This window comes from Pinus tabuliformis, chromosome Q (genome assembly GCF_031772625.1).
Source record: "Pinus tabuliformis cultivar Carrire ecotype Pingquan chromosome Q, CPIR1, whole genome shotgun sequence".
NCBI classification, from domain to species: domain Eukaryota; kingdom Viridiplantae; phylum Streptophyta; class Pinopsida; order Pinales; family Pinaceae; genus Pinus; species Pinus tabuliformis.
This window is the reverse complement of record NC_142296.1, coordinates 1,228,653,559-1,228,681,098: the sequence shown is the minus strand read 5'-3', so window position 1 is coordinate 1,228,681,098 and position 27,540 is coordinate 1,228,653,559. Positions and strand designations below refer to the sequence as shown.

At 39.4% G+C, this 27,540-nt stretch overlaps 1 protein-coding gene across 3 annotated transcripts in view; it reads left to right on the top strand.

The window, feature by feature from the left end:
• Nucleotides 1–27,540, top strand: part of WEB1 (WEAK CHLOROPLAST MOVEMENT UNDER BLUE LIGHT-like protein (DUF827)) — a 187,715-nt gene that overhangs the window by 104,615 nt on the left and 55,560 nt on the right. For all 3 annotated transcript variants that reach the window (XM_089386048.1, XM_089386050.1, XM_089386049.1), the window contains one exon: nucleotides 4,812–5,453. In XM_089386048.1, the coding sequence (XP_089242174.1) occupies nucleotides 4,812–5,453 (642 nt within the window). The remainder of the gene's footprint in view (nucleotides 1–4,811; nucleotides 5,454–27,540) is intronic.

Here is a 27,540-nt window from a genome sequence, read left to right as displayed (position 1 = left end):
ATCTGAGTACAAAAAATTGGACGCCAAACTATCGATCCAATCTGAGAGAATCACTAGCAAAATTCTTGGGAGGAATTTTCCTCTCCCCACGACATAAATTGACTCCCGAAACGAGCTCTATAGGCCATCCTCTTAGCCCCTGCGCCAGCCTTTGTGCAAGCCTTGTCCAAGCCCTTTTGCTCTGCCTCCAGAAACAGTTGTTTGTTGTCACTGCTGCTGTCTCAACCTCTAGAGATGATTCGCTAGCCCCTTTCGAAATTCTCCCGACCTCCAACAACCGAATCAAACTCTCCTCTGGCTAGATCGATTTTCCTTTGCATGCTGCGTGCGTAACCACTATGTGGGCAAATTCACACTCCCTCAAACTGACCCTTCTGACTCTGGAAACCTCCACTAGAATGCTGCCTCACTCATCTGCCACCTGCTACTCGATCTCTGACTTGATCTCTCTTGCTGAATCACTTGCATTTGAAAGTCGAACTGTTTAGATCACTGAGTATTTGCATTGGTGTATTCTCCATCTACCCATCGACCTCTTGACTCCAACGACCAAGATTAAAACTTAATCAATGGGATTATTTCCTAGTCGATCTGTGTGAGTTTCTAGAGAATTCTCACCTTTCTCAATTAATACTGATTAATTAACCAGTTTTCCTAAATTTAGGAAAAATTTAAAAATTGGTTAATAATCTAATTGAGACATTTTTAGGTGGAATTTCCAAAAACGATTTATGGGTTATGGAGAACTCCTGTGTTTTAGCCTCTCCTCAAAGTTTCAAGACTAGAACACTTCCGATGCTACAAAAACTAACAAGTTTGATTAGGATGACGTAGCCGGTAGTTGGTTGGTAGTTTCCCTAAGGCTTCAACCATTGTGAAGAGGCATTAGATGAAGATTTTATAGAGGTTCCATAGAAAACATTGGATTCATTATGGCATTGGGTATCATATATGTCATTCTAGTGTTTAGGCATAGATTTTGTATGTATATGCTGTGCTTCTATCAATGAAGAAATTTGTGCATACTAGGTTGTTTTCTTGTACTGTTTAAATGATTTAATTGCTGTTGATCTCAGTGTCTTGAATTTACAACTAACAAAATCCATGCTCAACATCCATGGTTAACTTAAAAATAGTTTCTACCATTAGCAATGTTGCGCGACTCAAATTCGTATAAGAGTTGTCTGGCTATTGACTTGACGACTCGTATAAGAATCAGGAATGACTCATATAAGAATTAGGAACGACTCGTATGAGACTCGGAGAAAAAAATTATAATATGGTAAATTTTAAGCACAAAAGATAAATTAATGACATTTCCAATCCTTATAAGTTATAAAACCACATTATATGCAATAATTTATAACATCATCTCATAGCTATAATAGTACAACATAACATATTCGACTTTTGTAAGCAAAAAAATTAGATAGTGAATAGGAAAAGGAATCGTGATTCCATAATCAAAATAAAAAATGGCAGCAAGTTCAAAATTCAAATACATATGTCATAAATGATAAGTCATAGTCTCATAACAACCTTGAGTCTCATGCACGACTACACCTATAATAAGCCCTTCAAGAGCTAGTGCCAACATGGGAAGGCTGAAACAACTGTGTGCAGGAGTATTTGGAGTTTCCATTTGAGATGGAAAACTAGATAGATCTTCAATCTCTTCATCAGGCCAATTCAAATCAGGGGACTCCTTGTTATGAAACCAGCTCAAGAAAAGATAGAAAAGATAGATCAACGCCTTAGAATTCAGCCTCTTCGAGGGGGCAACCTCCTTTACATTACATAAATGAACAATTCTTGGATGATAAATGAATAAATGACAAAACCTCCTTTCTATATATAGGAGTCTAAGGAGTCACAATATAATCCAGCCGACCTAACAATAATAATATAAAGCCACAAAAATAACAATAGAGGGATTCTATGGGGCACAGAAATAACAATATGGGGGTAATAGGGGCACAACAATATAAATAAGGGGTATAACTACAATAGTAATGGGGTAATCACTAGTATTATAGGGACCCAACACTCCTCCACAACACCGCCAGACTCTAAATCAATACTCCACAACACCGCCAGACTCTAAATCAATACTATCCAATAAAATTGGATCTAGATCCTTTGGCTGCAGTTGTTTTTGTAATTTGAAACTGAAACAAAAAAAAATTGAAAGTGAAACAAAACAAATTTGAAATGAAAACAGTTTTTTTTTGAAATGAATAATCAAACTTCATGAAGGCCTACCCAGTTGTGATGAAGCTAGGTCTGATGAAGCCTCCTTTAGCCTCCTTCAGCATCGTGCAAGAGCTTCTTCATTGTGCAATGGAGTCACTCAACTCCTTCAGTCAACACTCAATGAATGAAAAATGAGTCAAATGACAAGTGAATGAGAAATGAGAGGGAGGGAGGTGCTTATTAAGCATTTCATTCCCTCCATTTCCCTTTCCCTCCACCGAGTCTAAAAAAAAAAAAGAAAAATTTATAAAAATCAAATTTCGGTCTGCACTGGTCTGCCACAAGTCCGATACGAGTCTTATGAGGGTCTTATGCGTGTCCATGGGTCTTGAAGAGTTTGGACGAGTCTAGGAGGGTCTGAGTTTTATGGGAGGATCTTGGCCTCTTTTTTAGCATTTGACTCGTGAAGACTTGTTAGTCTTCAAGAGTCTTATAAGGGTTGTGCTTGACTGATAATTAGTTACTGTGATCTTCATTTAGGTAGAGAATTCCATGAAATGTAAATAAATATTGACGCTAGTTTACAGCACTATCAAGACAAACCGGAGGTTAACTCTTGCTATGTTTGGAAATTGATATGGGAAGCATGCAGATGGACTCGTCAATGTCGTTAGCTTTTGAGTTGTAGTATTCATTTTTTTTGTAATGTACCATTGTGTGAAAAATCCTTGAACTACAGCAATTGGAAATTATTCTCCTAACTTTAAAAGTTTATTTGTATTCTGTTAGATTATTAATGACAAATAGCGAATAATTCACATTGTAATTCTGCACAACAAAATTATGCTGTGGGAATAAAACAGGAACTGAGAAATAAAAGCGCACACACAATAAAAATGACACTGTCATTTTTGGACAATTGTCCCTGGAAAAACCTCGAGGGGAAAACCGGTGAGTAGATGAGGGTTTATTTTAATATGCAACAATTTGAGAGATTTACAATTGGATGCCCAACTGAGTATCCTTTGTCAATGCACTGAAAAATATCTAGAGATAAAATCTCCTTCTGCCATCAACTCGGTCTCCCTTGGCCTGCTCGGACTTTGTGCATTGGCCACTTGAAACGCACACTATTGGCTAAAGGGAAATTCGTACAACTTGGAATGTGATTCTGGGTGAGCCGTCCTACCTCCCATTGCCTCTCAAATGAATTCACTCTGCATTTTGGAACTGGATTTGGCCTTCAACAACTGAGCAAATCCTCTTCCGACAACTCACACTCGGGTTTCTGGCTATTTGGACTAGCTTTAGCAGCCCTCTCTGCAAATAATTTGACCTCCCTTCTCTTGTCACTATGACACTAGAAAATCATTGGGAAACTCTTTGGAATCCTGCTTTTCCCAAATATCTACTGCCTCCTCTCTCTGATGCTCTTTCCCTAGCTCGAACTACACCCTCACTGAAAACTGCAAACTGGGTAGCTCGATCGGTCTTGCTCACAATGATCACATTGATGCTATGTCCAAGCCCTTCAACCTGCTCTTATAGTCTCTTGTTGGAGTGTCGACGACCACGATTTAATCTCCATCGACGGCTAAGATTAATTAGACTTCATCAATAGAAGTCTCTAGAGTCTAGAGCAATCTCGAACATCCTTAATTAATTAACTTTAATGTACTGCCTTTCCTTAGTTAGATTTAGAAAATATTTTAAATATGGCAAATTAATTCAATTAAGGTGTTTCCAAATCTTATCTCGCGAAACTCTTTCTAGATTTTGAAGATCTCGTGTTCCTTAGCCTCTTAGCATCATCTGAGACTAGAACACTTGTTTGATGTTACCATATCCATCAAAAACTAACACATTGGGCAAATATGATGATCTTCCTTATTCTTTCTTAGGTACACATACATGAACAATTAAATTGCAGTGGAGGTATTTAGTCATTTTTCAATGACAAACAGTCTCAGGGATTTGGCTGCCCTTTTCACTGACATATTCTAGACCAGCTCCTTTCAAGGTATATGTACAAAAATTGACTTCAAGAATAGCAGCTCTTTATAATAACATGACAAACTATAGTGTGTATAGAGGAAATGTGGAACTGTATTTCAGAATGGAATGATAGGTCAAACTTTTAATTGCAGTAGGTTATGTACATGCTGATCAGCTAATCGATGGTAATTTTACTGACAGCTTTTTCTAGTCATTAAGGTTGGTTTTGGAGTATAGACCAGTGGTAATGTATTTCTGCCATTTTTTAAACTAAATCTTCTGATTAGAGGTTACAAAAGGTGATATGATTTTTATCCTTTTTGGTTTAGAACCTGAATAGACTATATGATAATTAGAATAGTTTCCCTCTTAGTTTGTTTGAGATGTTTGGTAGCTTGACATTTGAGATATATGTGTTATTGCCTGTTATTTTTTTTTTCCTTAACACACATGGTTATGTAGTGGGGACGTGAATTGTTAAACCAGTGTGCCTTTGTTTCTATAATTATCATGTTGCAATTTTTAATTTTTACTTCTCTTTCCCTTGATTTTGTTTTTCTCTTGTTAGATTTCATTCCAAAAAAATGTATAAATTTCAAAAAGATTTAATGCTGTATGTGCAGGATATGGAAGGGGCTGAGACCACTGTACCTTCATCTTCTTTACCTTCTCAAGAAAGCAACATAAATGAAGTAGATGTTGGGTCGCCATTAGTACCTGATGTTTCTTCATCATCAGAAGGGAATACTTTGGAAGTATCAGAAACAAGCTCTGTATTGCCATCAGATGTAAGCAAAGAGTTTGAAAATGTGTCTTTGAAGGAGGTAATGATCAATGGATCTCAGAATACAGATACTGATCCTGGCTCTATCCCCAATTCATCTGATGGAGTTGAAACTATCAGCCATGATATTACAGATATGGGTGCCACTAGACAACTTAAAATTGAAGAGATCATTACTGAGGTACAAAATTCTCAGATGGACAGTGCTAAGCCATTCACATCACTGAATGAAACAAAGAGTGGTGGAGTAGATAACGTTGAGCTGGTTACTGCTCAACCCAGTGTTTCTCAAACACAGAGAGTAACTGTGCTGCCTGAAAAAGGGAAAAATGGTCCTCCCCAGCATGATCATGCAGAAGAGACTGTGATCATAAACAGAGCTGAAATAGACACTGCAGCACCGTTTGAATCAGTCAAAGAGGCAGTTACCATGTTTGGAGGAATAGTTGATTGGAAAGCACAAAGAATTTTGAACATGGAGGTATGTCATACACTTTGTGAGTTTTAATTGTGAACACTTAATTTTCTCTCTGACTGTTTGGACTTTTCCCTCAGTGGTTCATGTTAAAAGTTCAATAAATGAATATCATGTCAAATTTAAGTGCTTATCTTAATGATGACCTATGTTTGAATTCTGGTGGGTAGGCTCCAGAAAAGGTAAAAAATAATAACACTATCAAGTGATGAACTGTAAAACAGCTCTGTTCATGGGTCCCAAGACCAAATATCTTTTTAAAGGAGAAATCAATAAAATGAATAAAATATTAGAAGAAGAGAAAAGTGAAGAATTGCAGGTAAAAGAAAGATTGCATAAAAGGAATAATATTGTGGTAAAAAAGGGTAAATGAAAATGTTTAAGCTCGCAAATAATGGAATGGGGTCATGGTCTTATCCAGGTCTAGTTCTATATCTTGTTGGTTATCCCTTGCTATCTCCTTCCCCAGTTAGACTTGGGGCATCGTGGTTGATTGAGGTTGGCTGCTCTTCTGTGAATACTTGTATTACTCTCCAATCAGTTAATGAGATTTTGAACAAACTTGGTCAACTTAAAATTCTCATTTTTTAGAGAGCACTTTTGATTGTGTCAACTTTCAAGAGGTCTTTCATTGCTACTAGGTTCTTTGTAAACAGCAATAACACTCAAACAAGAAGTTGAACCTGAGTTAAAAAGACAATTTTGGTTCCCAAATATAAGAAAAATTAAAAAGAAAGGTCCACTGAACGATATCCTCTTTCATGCTACATCAGCCAGCCCAGTATCTAAAAGGGTCATAGATGGCAAGGAAATGTTGTTCGAATTTGCCCTTTCCTTCAATCCTAGTCAAGATCCTTGCATCTTTGAACAAGAAATGCATGTAAACTGACAGAACAATATATCATACAATAGGCTTGGTTCTAGATTTTTTGATGTAAAGGTGTATCTGGGCTGATTACAAATTGTTCGAGGGGAAAACAAGTTCCTATCTTATGTGTCAATCTCATATGACCACTCTTAATGTTAGTGGTTAGTGACATGTTACCACTATAACATGATAAGGTTAAAGGTTAAGTGGCATATGGTGTTAGTTATTGTATTATGACATGATGTGCACGGGGATGTACACAGATGGCCAACCTCAAGATAGCTCCTTTTGTGATGTTTGCTGCATATTCACTCCAATTATGTAGTCCTATCAATATGGGTGCATTGATAAAAATGAGCATGGTATCAGAGCGATATTGGTTTAGAGCCTATGTCTGCTGACAAAGTCCAGCATTAAATGGGTGTTTGCATCGAGTCATCGACAACTGCACCTGGGAGTGGTCCTACCAAGGAGAGACGAAAAAATAAAAAGGCAAGTCCGTTTGAGTATTTAATTAATTTGTATGGGCAAAATATTCTTTTGAAAAGGTGCCGACTGTAAATGTTTTTAAAGGTTAAATATGGAAAGTTTATACAAAGATTTCAGCTCTAAAGTGTAATACTTTGAAGAATTTGAAGAGACCTGGAGCTTGGATTGCACCCCTTCATATACTAGAAGACATCAAAGATATATTGAAGCAAATCCAGGCAGAGACAATATCAGGCAAGAAATAAGAAACCCAGATATCTGTGTGAATGAAAGGCCCAACAAAACATATGCCTGGGCAAAGACATGATTTTGACAACAGAGCCTGTATATGCAGATGTTCATGCTAGAATGCGTCTGTAGGTTGTGCTGTTGCATATGTCTTGAGCATAGTGAGGGTACAAGAAAAGGGACTGCACCCTTGCATATTCAAATCCCAATGATTCAGTCCAACAATCAGAAATAAATAAGTCAGAACTAAGGCTGTCTACAGTGATGCTTAGAGTAGGAAACAAAAAAGACTTGATGCTGAATAGATGGAAGAGATACCGACCAGACAACAAAGGTAAGATGTGCAAAACATACCAGATGTTCATATCCAGTTGGGCAATAATTTTTAGACTGGAAAGCATGCCCTAGAAAGTTGTTTGCAGAAAACAGAGGATGCTCATGATAAGAAGGAACGTTCGATGGTTGATACAATGACTAAGCAACATGATCTTCTCAGTCTGATGCTTCTCCTGTAAAACCCTGACATGGATTTGGTGAACTTGGAAAAAACATCATTGAGACAGTTGACTCATTCAACAATATACCCAGAATAGAAGGAGCCCTCAGTGGTTGATACAGTGACTAAGCAACATGATCTACTCAGTCTGATGCTTCTCCTGCAAAACCCAGACAATATGCATTTGGTTAACTTGGAGAAAACATCATTGAGACAATTGACTCATTCAAAAATATACCCGGAATAAAACTAGAAAGAGAGGCATATCAGATGTCTAGGGCATGGTAGGCTCAGACCATGTCTGTTTAGGGTGAGAGCGAAGCAGGATTGTGAAGTGGGAAGCAGGACCATGAAACACTAGTTTCCAAAAGTCTGAGAGCACAGCATTCCGGAGTGTTTTTCATATAATATATATTTTTATATATTTTAATGCATATATATTAAAAAAAACATGCAAAATGTTGAATTTGTTGTAGAAAATATTAAAACAAAGATCTTTGTAGTAGATCAATGATAATCATTAAAGCATCAACCATTTAGTACACAAATAATGTCAAATATATAGCAGTTATATAACTTAGTATTGTCATCAAATGATAACTATAACATCGATCTTCATTTGTCATCAACAAGCTTTAAGAGATAACATCAGCCATGAAATGAAACAGGGCATCCTGACCAATGAGTTGTAACATTCATTTTTTGTTGAACATGCAAAAAATGTTTTATAAGTGTATTGATTACAATTTTGTATACATAAAAATCATAGAGTGAAATTGCAATGATGGAGGAATTATTGGCAGGGCAATTATTTGAAAATGAAAATCATACCAGCATTTATAACAAAATGAAAAAAATTGGAGATGTATGTTTATGTGTTGGCACAAAAACATAAAAACTGGTTGTAAAAAGTCTAGTTGGTTAAGAATGTTCGCTGTGGTATTGAGTCAGCTCAAGAGTATTTGTGTTGCAAGTAGGAACTGTTAATTCTGGCAGTAGGCAGTGATTGTTGAAAGCAAGATGAGGTGGTAGCCCTTGAAGACAATAACCAAAGTGGGTTTTCCTTGAGTGCAAAGAATAGAATATTAGATTTTGGGCACTAGGCCTAGTGCACACTGACAGACCAGATCTGGGAACAGCTTCCTATTAACTTTGCACAGCTGATGAACTGAAACACACTGCTGTGTCTAACCAGAAACAAATTTAGCACAACGGAACTTTTAAAAGCAGCTATTGGATCATGCGCAGTAAACACAAAATTTCAGCCCCAAAACACAGTTCTTATTAGTTTGTTGACGGTGCTGGAAATCCGTCAACCAAGGGGACCTCCCTGATATGAAGTCCCAACTAGACCTCACACCATTTGGTGTAGGAGTCCTGTGCAGTGTAAAGGCCCGGTTGCCATATACTTAGAGATCTGCGTTGGCTCTAGCTGTCAGCACATGAGAGTGTTACACTGGTATCTTCAAACAACAAGGTAAGTGTGCTTGGTGAGTGCATAACGTAATTGTGTCAAGGTTCTCTTACTGCAAAAAAAAGGAAGAAAAGTGAGCCTCTAAGTGAGAGGTAATAGTACCACCCAGGAAGAGACACGCGAACTAGGAATGCCTGTCCAACATCCAGCAAAATAGTCCACAACAGATGTGGAAGCCGTTAAAACCAAAGTATAAGGGAAGACCCGTCCACAATCCAACGGAGTAGTCCACAACGAATGTGATGGTCGTTATAACCAATAAGCGAGGAAGGTCTGTCTAGTATCCTGCGGAGTAGTCCACAAGGATGAGACAATAGTGATAACCAATACAACACATTCCCAACAAGGTAAGTACTAAAACAACTGAAATAGTTCAATTATCTTAGTACATGTGAAACAAACATGAATTACAAATGCCGAAAGAATAGTCTTACAAACATCCACAAGACATGCATGAAAACATGTTGGCCTGAACAACCTTCTGTATTAAGCAAAGGATCCAAGACACATATGTACATCATGCATCTCTAGCCCCAGTAGTGGGACATTGGAGCCACTCCTCGCTCCTCAAAGAACTAACTGAAAACTCTCTATGCTTCGTGGGAGGAGCCAAGGTGAAAAGTCCCTTGCTCATACAATGAGGGGGTATATATAACCAAGGGTGATGCTTGACCCTTGTGACTCTTTGACTACCCTCATGACTATTCAACTTCCTATGACTTTTCAACTGACATGACTCTTCATATTCATGTGTGTCCATTGGACTTCCACTTTACATTACATTTGATTTACAATAGACATGGCCCATAATAGTGATGTGGCCTTTGACAACTCATGACACGACTTGACATGACACTGTTGACATGACTAGCTTGCTGAGGTGGCGATATCAACCTGCGATTGCTGCTGAATGATAGATGTGCTCTTGGATGCGCTTTCTCTTCCCCTTCGCATAGCTTAATGATGCAGGGTCTTCAATGATCTTTGGTCTTGAGTGGTGGTTGCATGCATGTGTTCTCTTTGCTTGTGCTTGATAAGCTTCTTTGTTCGTCCAGTTGTAAGTGAGTCTTCTAGCATGTTCGCTCCTCCTCCTTCTTCATCGTCTCGCCATGATCTAACAGTGTACCTGTTCCTACATTCACTCATGACGGGACGACATCAAATCCAAAAACTCCCTAGTCTAAGATGATGCACTGTTATCCATGGACTGAGCCCGGGACAGGTGATAGGCTGGGAAAGAGGGCCCAATAACTGTGCATTACGCAGTTCTAGTTGACAGGGAGGGAGACTGGTCACTAAGACTACACAGAGCGCAACTCAGGCTTGGTTGAGGAACTCCTGAGCACAGTCTTCACTATCGGGAAAAATTGTGTAGAGGCCACTGGGAGGCAAGATTGCGCAGTTGAGATCATCAGTGGCAGCTGCAAGGTGAGACCCTGGGAGGCAGGTCTACACAGTTTTCCAAGGGAAGGTAGGACTGGGTAGCAGAGGGACCTGAGAGGACAGATCTGTGCAGGTTTTGGGATTAGTGGGTCTTGGCTGAGGGAGGACACTGGGGGGACACCTCTACGTAGTTCTGGGAGGCAAGGCAGGTTTAGGTCTCTGCGCATTGCGAGGTTCCAGAAGGCAGGGAGGAGGTTTGATGAATGATCTTGCGAAATGCGTAGTTCAGGTCAGGCTTGAGGCATCTTCTACGTAATTCTGGGGAGGAAGGCAGTCTGCTCAACTTTGGGATTGCGTAGTGCAACTGCCCTGGGGGACAGTCTCTGTGCACTGTGCAGTTCCAGGCAGCAGATCAACATCACTGAGGGCTAAGACTATGCAGTGTGTAGCTCAGTCGGGTTTTGGTGAGAGAGAGTTGTCTGGTCGAAAGGCTTGTCAGGAAAATGGCTAAGTGTGTGTGGCAAGTGAACTTGTGAGGAACTTGACATTGGGATCACACACTTAGCATACTTCGACGACCCGACAACGTAGACCACTGGGAGAACAAGATAAAGCATTACATTTGTGAGACTGTGTAGAACTAAAAGTGACAAGTGCGACACTTGAGACAGACCTTAGGACGATCGTGACGACACTTGTGCGACAATGCTTAAAACTTTGTATGAATGTGACAAATGTTTACATGGCTAGGACAACTTGTATACATAAAGAGCAACATTCGAGGTCACCAGAAAGGCTCGCAAACATGACACAACAACCAAACAGGCCAAAAGACGACAATTGATCCAACAAGCGAAAGGGAGCAAGGCACTTAGAGGAAACACATGTAATGACTGTCATTGCTTGCAACCATGCATGTCCTTGAAGAAAAAATGATATGACAATGATAAGCGGTCCTTCAAGCTATGCTAAGAGGCATATTTCAAAAGATGTGCTTTGTTTTCCATACCTACCCTCCAAAGGGTTATGCAACAGATGGAGTCTTCATGCAGTCCGATCTTTTATCTTACCTTGGGTTCCTTGGTCTTCTTATCTTTCTCCTCAACTCCTTGAGAGTCATCTAGCATGTCATCCTTCTTCGTGGCCACTAAGAGACAATTGCGCAATTTAAGCGGGCAGTGAATGCTGCGGGATGAGGCCCTGGGAGGACACATCTACGTATTTTCAGGATGCAAGGTAGATTGGGTAGCTGAGATGCCTGAGGGACAAAACTGCGCATTTTTTGGAGACAGTGGGTTCCGGCTGAGGGAAGGACACTGGAGGAAGCCACTGTGCAGTTTTGGATGCCAAGGGAGGCTGGGCTTTCTGCGCATTGCGCAGTTCCAACAGGCAAGGGAAAAGCTTGAGGGTTGCAAATGCAAAGTGCGCAATTCAGGAAAGCTCGATGAGGCTAGTTTGCTAGGGGAACTCCAGAATTTGGTTAAATGTGGGATCAGTGGAACTGATGTAGACAATGATAAAACTTAACTATGATCACACACTTGAACACTTCGTGATACAACATAGACCATCCAAAACATATAACATATACTTTGCTTAATGCAACAACCTTTGTGGCAGCTTACAACAATTGCAACTCCGATGATAGCCTTTGGGAGGATAAAGGTGACACCTGTGCAAGAGTGCGTGAAATGAGTGTGAAACATGTCTATGTGATGAGGACAACCCATTCTCACAAATATTTCCCCTTGAAGCAGAACAAACTTACCTTTGCATGATAGGTGATAATCCGCATGCCCAAAGATGACGCATTCTATATAAGGATAAAAGCGTAAACGACTCTTAAGATTGAAGAGGGGAGCTTGATATCATCATCTTACCAATAAGTGACCAAGGAACGAACGATCACTGGATCGGCAGTAGGCTCTGAAATTTAAGTGTGGGCCAAAATTTTGGAGGGCGTTGCAGCCGCTACAACACTTGGCAACACACTGGTTGAATACCAACTTCTCTGTCCTGGTTCATTTTAGTGCAGGGCCTTGGTCCTTCAGGGAGTATTGGTTCATCGTGCAGATTACTTCGTCTTAACCCACTTACCCCATGGGCAGTCATGGTCCCCTTTGTACCTTCTCGGTTGAACACAACATAAGATTCAACTGGATCACAGTGTTTTGAATTGGGAAGGGTGGTTTAGCTCGCGAGATTAAGATTTTCAGAGTATAGTTTTTCATCTATGGTGTTGCTCTGTTGCCAGCAGGTCTGGACAGTACTTCGACGGAGTCATGTAGGAACACAAGCATTGCTCCACTGCTAGCGAGCCTGGACAGTACCCCGGTGGAGTTGTGTGCTTCACCTCTTTGCGTAGGAGAGGTTGTTCCTTCAGAGAAGCATATAGAGACCTCTAATTTAGGTTTTCTCATTTAGATTTTCCCCTTCTCCATTTCTACTAGTTGGATAAGCTTGAAAACACTAAAGCAGAAAATTGAGTTTAGGCATGAGTTTCCTAGACTTGACACAGGTTGATGGTTGGACCAAAGTTCTCCTTACGAATTGATCGTATTTTCCTTCAGAACTTCATCGAACAAAAGATACAACCAATTACAAGGAAGCCGGACAGGACTAGCCAAATGTTGAAGTGTCACAAGACTCTTTGAACTTCAGCCACATACACACTTGGAAGCCACAACAGGTCCAGGCACAACACTTATTCGTGTAATGGAAATGAAAGGAAAACTCAACAAGGAAGGAAACAAATCAAAAAGAAAGAAGACATAGAACCAGGAAACCAAATCAAAAGGTAGGAGAAAAAAATGACTAAAACAAACATGATGTAGAATCAGGACAAAGGAACAAGAACAGACTACGAAAAATGAGTGCAGAATGAGTGCACGACAGGGAAAGCTAATGATGCAGCTAATCCTACTCCTAACCTTACATATAGAAGGTCGGGGTTACGTATAATGAAATTTCCAATAAAGCCACCATAGTCGTTCCCGACTTGCATCCACAAAGATACGAAGGATTAAAACAGATAAAAAATGATGTGCAAAATAAGATATAAAAACTTGAAAAACTTGCACAAGGAAAGGAAGGTCTTGCCTGTGGGCAGAAAGATGTGTCATAACCACTATTCTCACCCAATTCACATGCTTACCTTTTTGATGGATACCACTTTTCAACAAACCTTGGAAGCCTCTTGTGAGTGTGTCCTCATCTGCACCGAGCTTCTTAGCAAGCGCGAGGAAGGATTGAAACTTGCTGCCTGCAACAGAGCTTGCCAAGTAAGATTGTTCCAACCATTCAGTGATTGGATCGTAAAATTCATGATGGTCGTCTTGAAAGCCTCGTGATCTTTGAAAGGATGAATTTTCGATTCGAGAGATGGGATCACGCTGGGAATATTGTATGGGAAAATGGATTTGATCATTCTCAGCAGTCATGCCAAGACAGTGAGGATCTGTGATAACCATCAGCGAAGGTTGAAGTGCCTCACCTGCTTGACGAAAATCCAAAGAGAGATGTTAAACAATAAAGATCAGAGTGTGAAGCAACTGCCATTGGTGTTGATTTCTGATGGCATCAGATGTGCTCTAAGTCTCAAATTTTGCAGGGAAGCTTAGACACGTATTCTCCAATACCCATAAATCATTTTGGGAAATTCCAACTGGAGACAATTTTATTAAAATAATTAATTATTTCTAATGGGACCCTCAGTGTAAACTTAGGAAATTAAAATAATTAATGGGTATTAATCTAAACTGTGGGTGTAACTTCTAGAAGAAGGTGAAGATCAAGTCTATATGATCCTAGCCATTGATTAGAATCTAATCTGAGCCATTAATTGATCAACGAGAGGATTATAAGAGAAGGCTTGATTGTCACTTGGAGAACACACAAAGAGTTGCTCAGTCAGATCGAATTGCTGAGGCTAGAGTAGCGCAGTGATTTCGTGGTGATCATGCAGAGAGGGGCAAAGATAGTTTTGGTTGGAGAATCTTCTCCTGAGCCAAGAATACACAACAGAGAGGCATAGAAAGACACAGAGGAGGCAATGCCCAGTGAGGGTGACGCAGAGCCACGAAGGGCTCACGCAGAGCAGCGCAGTGTCTTTAGTGCAGAAGTCCAAAATTTAGCTGGGAGTTTGATGTTCTGAGTCAGGAGGGATGAAGTCGAGGCTCCTGAGAGCAAATTGATCCAGTAGAGGAAGTGACGCAGTTCCTTATAGGCAGTTGCGTAGGCCCACATAGTGATTGCGTAGGGACGACGCAGAGTAGTCGCGGACTCATTGTTTCAGTTGCCGTATCAATTGGGACTTGCATTGTAGAGTGAGGTAATCTCGCTAATTTCTTTTGCCAAGTGATATTCTCTGTACTGGATAGCCAACAAGGCATCCAGAGTTTGTATTCAGAAATTACTATTGCATAATAATAAAACCCTAAGATCTGCTGCATCAGTTTTGCCACATTGGTTTTTTTCGGGGACATTTGTCCAAAAACAACTGTGTCATTGTGTTGTATCTTTTTCTTGTTCAATTTCTTGTTTCGGCATATTATTTTAAAATAGTGAATGTTGCAGTTGTATTTACTTCTATATTTACTGTAGAACACAATAAATAACTTGTATGGATTAACAAGTAGGAAAAGTAACATCATTTTGCTGCAATAGGGATTCCGTGTTTAGGAATTTTCACAAACCACTTTCCTGCAACTGGTGACCAATTGTACAAGCATCATAGCCATCAAACGAGTTCAAAAAGGATGCTTGCGTTGCGAATGAATGAAACTAGTTGAGGCATGGTGAGTGGAGAAGAACTTGATTCATGTGACAACTTGTTCGTTCATTATCACACAGGGAGAATTTCGGTGTGATGAGAGGACATATTTGCAATACAAGATTCATAAGAAGACCGAGGAGCTGACCATTAAGGGGGAAATTCAATAAGTATGATTCTTGCGGGCAAAGATAGTTCTTGAGATGATCAACTTCACAATTCCATGACTTCATGAGAGATGGACATTCCCAACCCGAGTTTGATATGAGAGATTTGCATGAAGATGAATGAACTGTAACAGATTTTTGAGTTCGATCATAAGTGAAATTTTGAAAATTTGAGAGATCACACCCGAAATACCAAACATTTTTTACACGGGCATTCACATCGAATGAAACCATTCAGATAGACAAATTGTGCTAGAGAAACCAGATCTGATTTAGTTCGGGGGGCTTACTAGAGTCGTGAGATCCTGACATAACCATCAACGGAAGTTGAAGTGCCTCGACTCCCTGGCAGGTCCCAAAACTTTCCAGAATTGTAGAATCACATTTTGAAGCTTGAACCAGATCATGCATGGTTTGAGGGTGGCTGCTGTTGCTAATTTCAAAACTGCTCTCTGGATGGCAACCATCTCTGTCACAAGTTTCACCAGATTTTTCAGCTTGAACAACAATCGGATTACTCAATTGAAGAGGCTCTTTTGATATCACATTCAAAGATAAATGCATTGGTCGGATCTCATGAGCAAGCTAATTTGAAGATTTGTCTTCATGCAAAAGAAGAGATGACGGGGAATGGGAAGGATACTCTATGATTAGGCTATTTTCAATTTCATCATGGACAACCTCATCGCCTTGTGTCAATCGAGGGGATAACTCATCAGATGAAGAAACAAAAGAACATGCCACAGTGAAACCAAGTTGCAAAAGTGAAGTTAGAAGAGTTGTTTTGGAAGCCGAGTTCTCTAGGAGAGAGAATCTACGCAGACAAAGAAGAGAAGTTGCAGTTTCTAGGCAAGTCAAAGTTGCAGTCGAAGTTGCAGTTTTTGGGCTAGTTGAAATTGCAGTTTCTGGGCAAGTCGAAGTTGCAGTTTCTGGGCAAGTCGAAGTTGCAGTTTCTGGACAAGTCGAAGTTGCAGTCTTTGGGCAAGTTGAAGTTGCAGTTGCAGAGTAGGTCGAAGTTGCTGAAAGGAGAAGCTATTTAAAGAGGACTCATTGACTTGGTCTTGGAGGGCTTCGTGGTCAAGGGTCTAGGTCTTGGAATTTGTCAATTGAAGATTCTATAAGAAGAAAAATTCTAGTGGGTTTTCCTCTCAAGTTGGAGAGGTTTTGGCCCTCGCTGATCGCCTACATCTTGTGTACTTTGTCTCATTGTTCTTTATGGTTTGGTAGTTGTTTGATGATCTCCTAAAGTAGGCCACACGAGAGAGAGAGAGAGAGAGAGAGAGATCCCAAAACTTTGATTTTGTCCTTCCCTTCCTGCTTGACCAAACTCGCACTCCTTTTAGCCTCCTTCAACTTTGCACGTTTACCAACTCTTTCTTGGATATTGACGAATTCCAAGACATAGACCCTTGACCAAGACTCCTCCAAGACCAAGTCAAACCTTGCCTTATTTTGTAAAGTCAACAGAACAACTTCTTCTTTCCTTCAACTTTGACAGTGCAACACCTTGACTGAAACTTTGACTTCTTCTTACTGCAACTTTGGTCTATCTGAAGCTTCTACAATTTTCGACCTTTGTCCCAAAAACCCTAGACCATATGAGTATGATGAAAATGGTGAGATCTGACTTTGCTTGACTTTCTTCTCCTTTCTAGTGAACTTGGTCCTTGAAAACAATTCTTATTAGCATTAACACTTGATTCTTTGATAATACTGTAACTCTGATTCCTTATAGTAGATTGTATCTTTGAAATTCCTCGCATGTGTGAAGAGTAGGAGGCCCAAAAACAATTTCCAAACTTTTCAGTTCTTCTTCTTTGCTATCTAATAGGTCTCTTGTCTTTCTTCTTTGTTCTTCTAGTTTGATCTTGATGCTTGATCGATGCTGCTTCAAGTGAGGCTGAGACCTCCTTTATATAGTCTACTCTCCTGTGCAAATAGGCTGACTTGACCTTTTCCTTAGGCTCACATGTCCTTTTGATAGGCTGGCTGCTCCTTTGTGAAGGCTGACTTCTTTGTAGCACTTAGACAAGGTCTTGGAGGGTCCTTTTACTTGACTTTGACTGAAATAATCTTCCTTATACAATATGTAACTTTCCCAAAAGGGTCTCTCATACATGACAATGACTCAATGACTTTATGACAAACCTAAAAGCACTCAATGGGTGTTTGACCTATAAAAATAAATTCTCGAGCATGAAACCCATGCCTCAAGACTTACAATAATAAATTTATTTTTCTTTTTTTATTAAATAGAGTCATGGTTACATCTGTCATTATGAAGATCGAACCTAGTTACATATTTCAACACTCCCTCTTAACTAGGGAGGTATTCATAATCCATACAAGGTACTTGGACATTCTCAATCTAAAGAATTCTCATAAGAAGAGTTGGATTGGTAACCCATCTGTTTAGCATCATATCATCTAGCATTTTCACATAGCAAGGCCTTGACTAACAACTCTATCTCTCCACAAGATTAGAGCACAACGCTGGCGAGACCAATGATTTATAGACACTTTTATCATTGTCTCTCAAGGAACATACCCCACCTGGGTGTTCACAGGGTATGTCCTTCTAGGACTATTCTTATCTTGGATTCCCAATCCTCAAAGAATATCGGTCCTTTACGACTACTCTTATCTTGGATGCCCTGTCACATCCTTAAAGAGTATCAGATGCCAAATGCTTACCCAATCCTCCATTCTTTTCTTCCCAAGTGAAGACAAGAATGATGTGTCTATCTCTCCCTCTCAACTAGGGAGGATATACCCATTCCAATGAAGGAATGTACCCATTCCTATAAAAGGAATGTACCTAAGCTCCCTCTTAACCAGGGACTTGTCCAAGCTCCCTCTTAGCTTAGGGACTTGCTTCCAAGTTTCTACTAAATCAGAAACTTGCTTCCAGGCTCCCTCTTAACTAGGGACCTATTCCCAACAACAATTATTTTATTCATTGGTGGAGATCATGGGACCTTCAACTGCTTGTATAGCTCCTCCATTCGATGTCATGAATTTCATTTTTAATATTATGGAGTCTTCATCTTTGGGATTTCTATGTAGGGCATTGGCCATCCATCACTTTCCTTCTTGAATCAGGGCAGTCATGTCATCCTTCCTTTCCTCAGAGAGTGATCCATTGGACCATATCTGGCTTTTCCTCATACAACTACCTTTTCCACATCATGTATCCTTCAGGATCTTCCATCCTTCCACATGAGTATCAATTGTAGATGACATCCACACTTCTCTTTAGGTAGCCTTGTATTAGCCCATCTAGATATTATTCAAAAATCAGAAATGAACATCAAATAAAAAATTACCTTTTGTGATGGCCCTTCATCATGACATCTGCTTGTTGCAATATCAACATCCTGCATTCATATTGACACATCTCCAAGATATTCAATGTCAAGGGTTTCCATTCTTTCCAAACTACATTACTGGCTTCATATCATTCTCATGGAGATATCGTAATCTGTTCTTCTAGTCATTGGATGTTGATTACCTTCTTATGTGATCATAGTTGCATTTTCCATGATCTCTTCTTACTTTCTTCACATATTGCTTCCCACGAACTCCTAATCATAGTTCCTTCATCTTTGTCAACCACCTCATATTCCATATGAGGACATATTATGTTGATTTCATTTAAACAATATGTGACCCATGCCTTCATGCATTCTTTCAATGAAATAGACCCATTTTTATTTGATCATACTCATGGGGTAGAATATCTATCCCTGTTATCTGTAACTATATGACTTGATGTTTGGGTATACTGAGAGGGGGGTGAATCAGTATTTTCTTCCAATTGTTATTATTACCAGTTAGATTCTTCACAATTTAATCAGAGAAACATATAAGAATAATTTTATTGAGTATAAAAGGATAAATACAATGTATGATAATTATTCCCAAGAACCAACTTGGTTTTGATGAGGCTTCGACCTCTAGGGCTTCGACCCTATCTTCACCAAGGCTCCAGCCTTGAGTTTAGTGGTACCTACCCCAAGGACACCAATCCTTCTCTGTGAGGGTTTCTTCACATCTGCTTCTTAAAAATTGGTCATAGTTTTCACTGCCACACCAACTATATTATGATATATGCACCCAACCAAAGTTACTGTAGCTCTCCATAGTCCACACTCACTGATCTGTTCAAAAGATAATCCACAATGGTAGATAGCTCACTCTCACTGCTCTATTCAAAAGATAGCTCACAATGGTAGATAGCCCACTCTCACAATTCTGTCCAAAAGAAAATCCAAATTTGTAATCAAACAGTCCACAGGTTTTGAACTTGTAAGTAGAGTAGAGTAGCGATGTCATATGGACATGTCTTGAAGATGAGATCTATGCTATCACAGAGATAGAGTGATCTGTTCTTCAACCTTTTAGCAATTTTGAATTTTTGGCAGAAAGCAACCATATGTATGTTTGGAGGGTGATATTGTTTATGAATTCAAATTTTACAGAGATGAGTATCTGATCTAAGTATGCCTAGATCAGGTATTGTGATCCTTAATGAATTTTGGATTGATGCTTCCTTCTTGACCCTTATGTTGGCTTCCTTCAAGCTTTGATATAACCCTACTGCAGAAACCCTAGGTTACTGGAAGATGGACAAATTCTTCTCCTCTTTCCTTCGCTTGAATATAGGCTCCTATTACAACAACTCGGCTTGCAATTTCAAGCTTTCTGACCTTCATTACACCTTCTAGATTTGATTGTGATTTCGTTCTTCTGTCGCTGGAAGTGTGCTCAAGCAACAGTCCGCACGTGTGAGAGAGAATACCCAAAATAGATTCAAACAATTCTTGTTTTTCCTTCTTTTATGTTTCTCCTTCCTTTGCTAGGGTATGAGGCTCTTTCTTGCCCCTTGATCGAATTTCTGCAATGCTTGATTGATGTGCCTTGATGATCTATTCGTGCTTTGGTTCTTGAATGTGCTTTTATTGAGTTGCCCTTCCTTGACATGTCACCTTAGCTCTGATACCATGTTGAGAAATCAGGGGGCAACAAGTTTAGGTGATTTCTCTTATAATGATAGCTGTTTGTAATGTATTTTTACCTTTCTTAGCTTCTTCATTTATTTGATTCTTATTAGTGTTTTCTTCATCAAACAACTACCAAACCATAAAGAACAATAAGACAAATGACACAAGCTATAGGCGATCAGCCAGGGCCAAAACCTCTCCCAATTGAGTGGAAAACCCACACAAATTCTTCTTCTTATAGAATCTTCATTTGATGATTTCCAAGACCTAGATCCTTGACCAAGACTTCGCCAAGACCAAGTCAAACCTTGCCTTGTTTTGTAAAGTCAACAAAACAACTTCTTCTTGCCTTCAACTTTGACACTGCAACACCTTGACTGAAACTTTGACTTCTTCTTACTGCAATTTCGGTCTATTTGAAGCTTCTACAATTTTCGGCCCTTGTCCCAGAAACCCTAGACCATATGAGTATGACGAAAATGGTGAGATCTGTGTTTGCTTGACCTTCTTCTCCTTTTTAGTGAACTCGGTCCTTGAAAACAATTCTTATTAGCATTAACACTTGATTCTTTGATAACATTGCAACTTAAATTCCTTACAGCAGATTGCAGCTCTGAAAGTCCTCACACATGTGAAGAGTAGGAGGCCCAAAAACAATTTCCGAACTTTTTGATTCTTCTTCTTTGCTGTCTAATAGGCATCTTGTCTTTCCTCTTCGTTTTTCAAATTTTATCTTGATATTTGATCGATGCTGCTTCAAGTGAGGTCGAGACCTCCTTTATATAGTCTACTCTCCCATGCAAATAGGCCGACTTTGTTGAAAAGTAACTAGGTTCGGTCTTCATAATGATATATGTAATTGTGATTTTATGTGATTGATGAAAAGAAGTAAATTAAAATTATTATTGTAACGCTTGTCTCATGGGTTTCATGAGCAAGGAATTTTATTTTAGTGATGGCTCCCATTGTGAGCCTTTAGGATTGAGTCATCTAGTCATAAAAGTCTAATTGAGTCTATGTCATGTATGAAGGACCCTTCTTGGGCATGTTATAATTTGTATGAGTCATTAGATAAGTGTAAACAACCCTCCAAGACCAAGCAAAGTCTCCTCATGCAAGTCGGCTTCAAGATGAATTAAATGATCTCCTCAAGTGACATGTCGACTCACACCCAAGTCAAGTTGGCTTATATTGACAGGAAACAACTATAAATAGGCAACTCGACTGTCATTTCAGAGCAAGATTTTCGGTGAAGATTTCAGAGAAGGTAATTCGAGAAGAGGTAGGAAAGAGTTCGATCTAAGGGTCTATAGCAACCTCACATCCAAGCGAAGGAAAGAGAACAAGTTTGAAGGAAAGATCGAAGATATTTCAGGACTGTTTTCTGGGCAAGGTCTGTCACATGTGCGTGGAAAAGCAAGAGCATAAATATTAGTATTGCAGAAGATAAGAATTTGAGTTAAGGTAGGTATGATGTCTATGCTACATGCTGAGTTAATATAGAGCCTCTCTCTAGTCAAAGCGAAGAAGTACGAGACATAACTCAACCCTTATCAGTCGCATGTGCAAGAAAGAAGAGTCTACTTTAGCAGGCCGAAGACTACATTCAAGGAGACTGAAAAGTTCAAATATGAGTTGGAGAAGTGAAGGCTAAATTGCAGGAAGTTGACTTGGTCTTGGAGAGGTCATCTTGGTTAAGGGTCTAGGTCATGGTCTTGGTATTCGTCAATTGGAATATATGTAAGAAGAAGATTTTGTTCGGGTTTTCCTCTCAAAGAGTGAGAGGTTTTGGCCCTGGCTGAGAGCCTATATTCTGTGTCTCTTGTCTCTTTATGGTTTATGCATTGGTAGCTGTTTGATGAAGAAGAGCATTAATAACCTAAGTAAAAGAAGATCCTAATCTAAAGAAGTAAAAAGCACTCACAAGCAGTTACTAATTGAAGAGAAATCACTTAAATGCTATGCCCTAGGTTTCCCAACATGGTATCAGAGCTAAGGTGGCAAGTCAAGGAAGGGCATCTTATCAAGGGACACTCAAGGATCAAATCTCAAGGAAGGCATCAAAGCAAAGATTATATTGAAGTCAAAGGAAGCATCATAACCCTAGATCAAAGAAGTCTACAAAGAAGTATTGGGATCATCATCAAGAAAAGAAGGACAAGTTGAAGAGATCTACGAATCAAGGTCCTTACCATTAAAGACATCACCAAGAAGTCATCATTGATCTTCATCAAAGGATCATTCTTGAAGAAAACTACCTTCATTAATGAGAAGTTTTCTACTGTTTATATCATTATCATCATCAAGAAAGCAGAAAGGAGAAAGGAGCATCCTATCAAGTAAGTATATGACCTTATCTGAATCTGTCAAAATGTCTTTTTGCAAGGAAAGCACAAATTGGTTGGGGTTTCAAACTGTCTTGCATGGAAGAAAAGGACATATCTAAATCTCATTGAAAATGAAGTCATGGATCACGTCAAAGGATCTATCACAAAACCTGGAGAGGAAGATGCTCAAGCTCTTGCCAAGTATATGAAAGGGGAAGTTAGGGCTCAAAGGATTCTCATAGAATCCATGAAGGATCCCCTCATCCCATATGTATCTAAACTCGAATCTTCAAAAGAAATCAATAACAAACTGGTAGAGTTGTATTCCATAAGCACTGTTGGAGAAGTCATCTCATGAAGGCAAGAACTCTACAAGCTGAAGATGTCTGGGGAAGATGGAATAACCTCATACTTTATGAGGATATTTGAGATTTGGGATCAACTACTAGAACTGGGAGAAGTCATGTTTGATAGTGAAATGACTACAATGGTATTAAATGCACTACCAGAGGAATGGGGTAACTTTACTTCAAGTATTTATGGGAAGAAAGAAGCTACTCCATTCCAGGATCTAGGTGACTATGCAAGATTGAATAATCTAGACTAAAAGCCAAATTTAATGTGGGAGCAGGTGAGAAAAATCAAGCTTATGCTGCAATGACAAGAAGAAAGGGAAAATTTGGAAAGTTTGGTCCTCAGAGAATCCAATGCTATGGATGTCAAGAATATGGACATTACAAAAGAGACTGTCCTAACCTCAAGAAGGACAATAACAAAAGAGGAAGAGAAGAAGCTCATATCACCGAAGAAGTGGAGGAAGTTGAAAAGAGCAAATTCAAGGAGGAAGTAATAGATCTCCACTATTGAGATAATCTTCCTCACCTAAGTTCTTTTTGAGTTCCTAAGTCTTCTGTTGTAAGATATGGCTATCATGATTCGCTAAATGGGATGCATCAAGGCATCATAAAAGCATTGAAAGCAAGAGCTTGGGACATCATCATAGAGAAGCATGGAAGATGGTTAGAATATAGCTCTTGGGAATCTCATTGAAAACATAAGTGGCAAGGTCATCTAGTACAAAGTTTATCATACATCTGCTGATGGGAATACTTTAGATCCTCTAGATTCTCTGATGGAATCTTCATTGAAAGGTTCACCGATCATGAGGGGAAAGTTTGGTCCTTAGAAAAAGAAAAAGAACATGGCCAAAATCCAATGCTATGGATGTCAAGAATATGGACACTACAAAAGAGACTGTCCTAAGCTCAAGAAGGACAATAACAAAAGAGGAAGAGAAGAAGCTCATATCACCGAAGGAGTGGAGGAAGTTGAAAAGAAGAAATTCGAGGAGGAAGTAATAGATCTCCATTATTGAGATAATATTTCTCACCTAAGTTCTTTTCAAGTTCCTAAATCTTCTTTTGTAAGATATGGCTATCATGATTCGCTAAATGGGATGCATCAAGGCATCATAAAAGCATTGAAAGCAAGAGCTCGGGACATCATCATAGAGAAGCATGGAAGATGGTTAGAATATAGCTCTTGGGAATCTCATTGAAAACATAAGTGGCAAGGTCATCTGGTACAAAGTTTATCATACATATGTTGATGGGGATACTTTAGATCCTCCAGATTCTCTGATTGAATCTTCATTGAAAGTTTCATCGATCATGAGGGGAAGCAAGCGTTTCATCTAGAATTCCAGACTTGTGGAATTCATGGGATGATGGTATGACGACATCAAAGGAGAAGTAGATCAAGTGATTGAAGCTCTTTCAATAAAGGAAGCTGCTGCAGGAAGTCTGGATGACCCAAAGGAAAAATGAGGTATGTATGCTTACAGTCTATATTGAAAAGTCATGTCATATGGTTGCAGGTAACATGGATCAATGCTCTATCTTGAGAGCATGATGAAAAGAAAGGATCTCCTCCCTCAAAGGGATGCAGGAATGCATGGGTCACGCATTCACTAGGTGAAATCAACATAATCTGTCCTCATATGAAGTATGAGGTGGTTGACTACAATTGAGGAAATCTGATTGGAAGCTCCTGGGAATGAAATGTGTGAAGAAAATAAGAGATCATGGAATATGCAACCATGGTAAAGGCAATCAACATCCGAAAGACCAAGAAAACTTGACTAGAGTATCTCCACGGAAGATATGAAGACTTTGATGGAGTTTGAAAAAGAAAGAGACTGTTGACAATATATATATCTTTGGGAGATGTGTCGATATCTATGCAAGACGCTGATGCAAACCAGAAGATGTCATGATGAAAGACCCTCACAAATAATGTTGATTTTAATGTTCATTCCTTTATTTTTGAATATCTGGATGGGTTTATGCAGGGCTACCAATGGAAGATCTATGGATATCTTCCACCACCGATGCACATGTAGTAGGATGAAAGATCCTTAAGTAAACATGGCATGAAGAAGGTAGCTTAGCATAAAGAAAGGCCATATATGGACTGATGGATCACTTTCCAATGATGACATAACTGACTCACGGCTGAAAGTGATGGATGGTTGGTTCCCTATGTAGAAGTCCCAAACATGAAGATTCTTAGATAACGAAAAGCAGTTCATGACATCTTGAGGAGGTGTTCCTTAAGCAGCTGGTTGTCCCATCATCTCCACCTAAGGAGCTGCTGTGGGTCCCTATTAAGAGGGAGCCTGGAATCAAGTTTCTTACTTGGAAGAAACTTGGAAATTCCTAAGCCAAGAGGTAGCTTAGGTGCATTCCTTCTATAGGAATGAGTACATCCCTTTATTGGAATAGATATGTCCTTCCTAATTAAGAGGGAGAGATAGGCACATCATTCTTGTCTTCACTTGGGAAGATAGAATGGAGGTTTGAGTAAGCATCTGACATCCGATGCACTTAGATGATGTATTAGGGCATCCAAGATAAGAGTAGTTGTAGAGGACCGATATTATTTGAGGAATGGGAATCCAAGATAATAATAATCCTGGTGGAACACACCATGAGAACCCGGGTGGGGTATGTTCCAGGAGAGACAATGATTAGGGTGTCTATAAATATTGTTCTCACTAGCATTGAGCTCAAATCTTATGGAGAGATAGAGCTGTTAGTCAAGGCCTTGCTATGTGACAATGCTGGTTGATATGATGCTATACAGATGGCTTACCAATCCGATTCTTCTTATGAGAAATTCTTCAGATTGAGAATGACCAAGTACCCTTATGAATACCTCCCTTGAAAAGTAACTAGGTTAGGTCTTCATAATGACAAATGTAATTTATGACAAGAAGTAAAATAAAATTATTATTGTAATGCTTGTCTCATGGGTTTCATGAGTAAGGAATTTTATTTTAGTGATGGCTCCCATTGTAAGCCTTTAGGATTGAGTCATGTAGTCATAAAAGTCTAATTGAGTCGATGTCATGTATGAAGGACCCTTCTTGGGCATGCTATAATTTGTATGAGTCATCAGATAAGTGTAAACAACCCTCCAAGACCAAGCAAAGTCTCCTCATGCAAGTCATCTTCAAGATGAATTAAATGATCTCCTCAAGTGACATGTCGGCTCACAGCCAAGTCATATTAGATTATATTGACAGGAAACAACTATAAATAGGTAGTTCGACTGTCATTTCAGAGCAAGATTTTCGGTGAATATTTTAGAGAAGGTAATTCAAGAAGAGGTAGTAAAGAGTTCGATCTAAGGGTCTATAGCAACCTCACATCCAAATGAAGGAAAGATTGAAGATATTTTAGGACTGTTTTGTGGGCAAGGTTTGTGACATGTGCGTGGAAAAGAGAGAGCAAAAATATCAATATTGCAGAAGATAAGAATCCCAGTTAAGGTAGGTATGATGTCTATGATGCATTTCAAGTTAATATAAAGCCTCTCTCTAGCCAAAGCGAAGAATTAAGGGACAAAACTCAACCTTTATCAGTCACATGTGCAAGAAAGAAGAGTCTACTACAGCACGCCGAAGACTACAGTCAAGGAGACCGAAAAGTTCAGATTTGAGTTGGAGAAGTGAAGGCTAAATTGTAGGAAGTTGACTTTGTCTTGGAGAGGTCATTTTGGTCAAGGGTCTAGTTCATGGTCTTGGTATTCGTCAATTGGAATATCTATAAGAAGAATTTGTTCGGGTTTTCCTCTCAAAGAGTGAGAGGTTTTGGCCCTAGCTGATAGCCTATATTTTGTGTCTCTAATCTCTTTATGGTTTATGCATTAGTAACTGTTTGATGAAGAAGAACATTAATAACCTAAGTAAAAGAAGATCCTAATCTGAAGAAGTAAAAAGCACTCACAAGTAGTTACTAATTGAAGAGAAATCACTTAAATGCTATGCCCTAGATTTCTCAACAGTCTTGACCTTTTCCTTAGGTCGACATGTCCTTTTGATAGGCTAGTTGCTCCTTTGTGAAGGTCGACTTCTTTGTAGCACTTAGACAAGGTTTTGGAGGGTCCTTTTACTTGACTTTCCTCAATCACCCTATTGAGGAAAGCAGTCTTCACATCTATTTGATTTATCCTTCACTTCATCTTTGAAGTAATAGATATGACCACCCTAATAGATGCAGATTTGGTGACAACAACAAATATCTCTTCATAATCCACTCCCTCTAGGGAGAACTCTCTTGCCAGGAACCTCACTTTATACTTCTCGACACTACCATCGGTTGCATGTTTGATCTTATAGATCTGTCAAGAAGTGACCAGTGATTTTCCCTCTGGCCTCGAAACTATGTCCCCACACATCATTCCTCATGATGAAGCTATACTTATCCACCATGGCATCCCTCCAGACCTACTCATCTACAACCTCCTCAACAGTAGAAGGCTTGGAATGATTGATGCTCCTCGACAAGGCCAAATAACTAGAAAATTTTGTTGGTGGTCTACTTT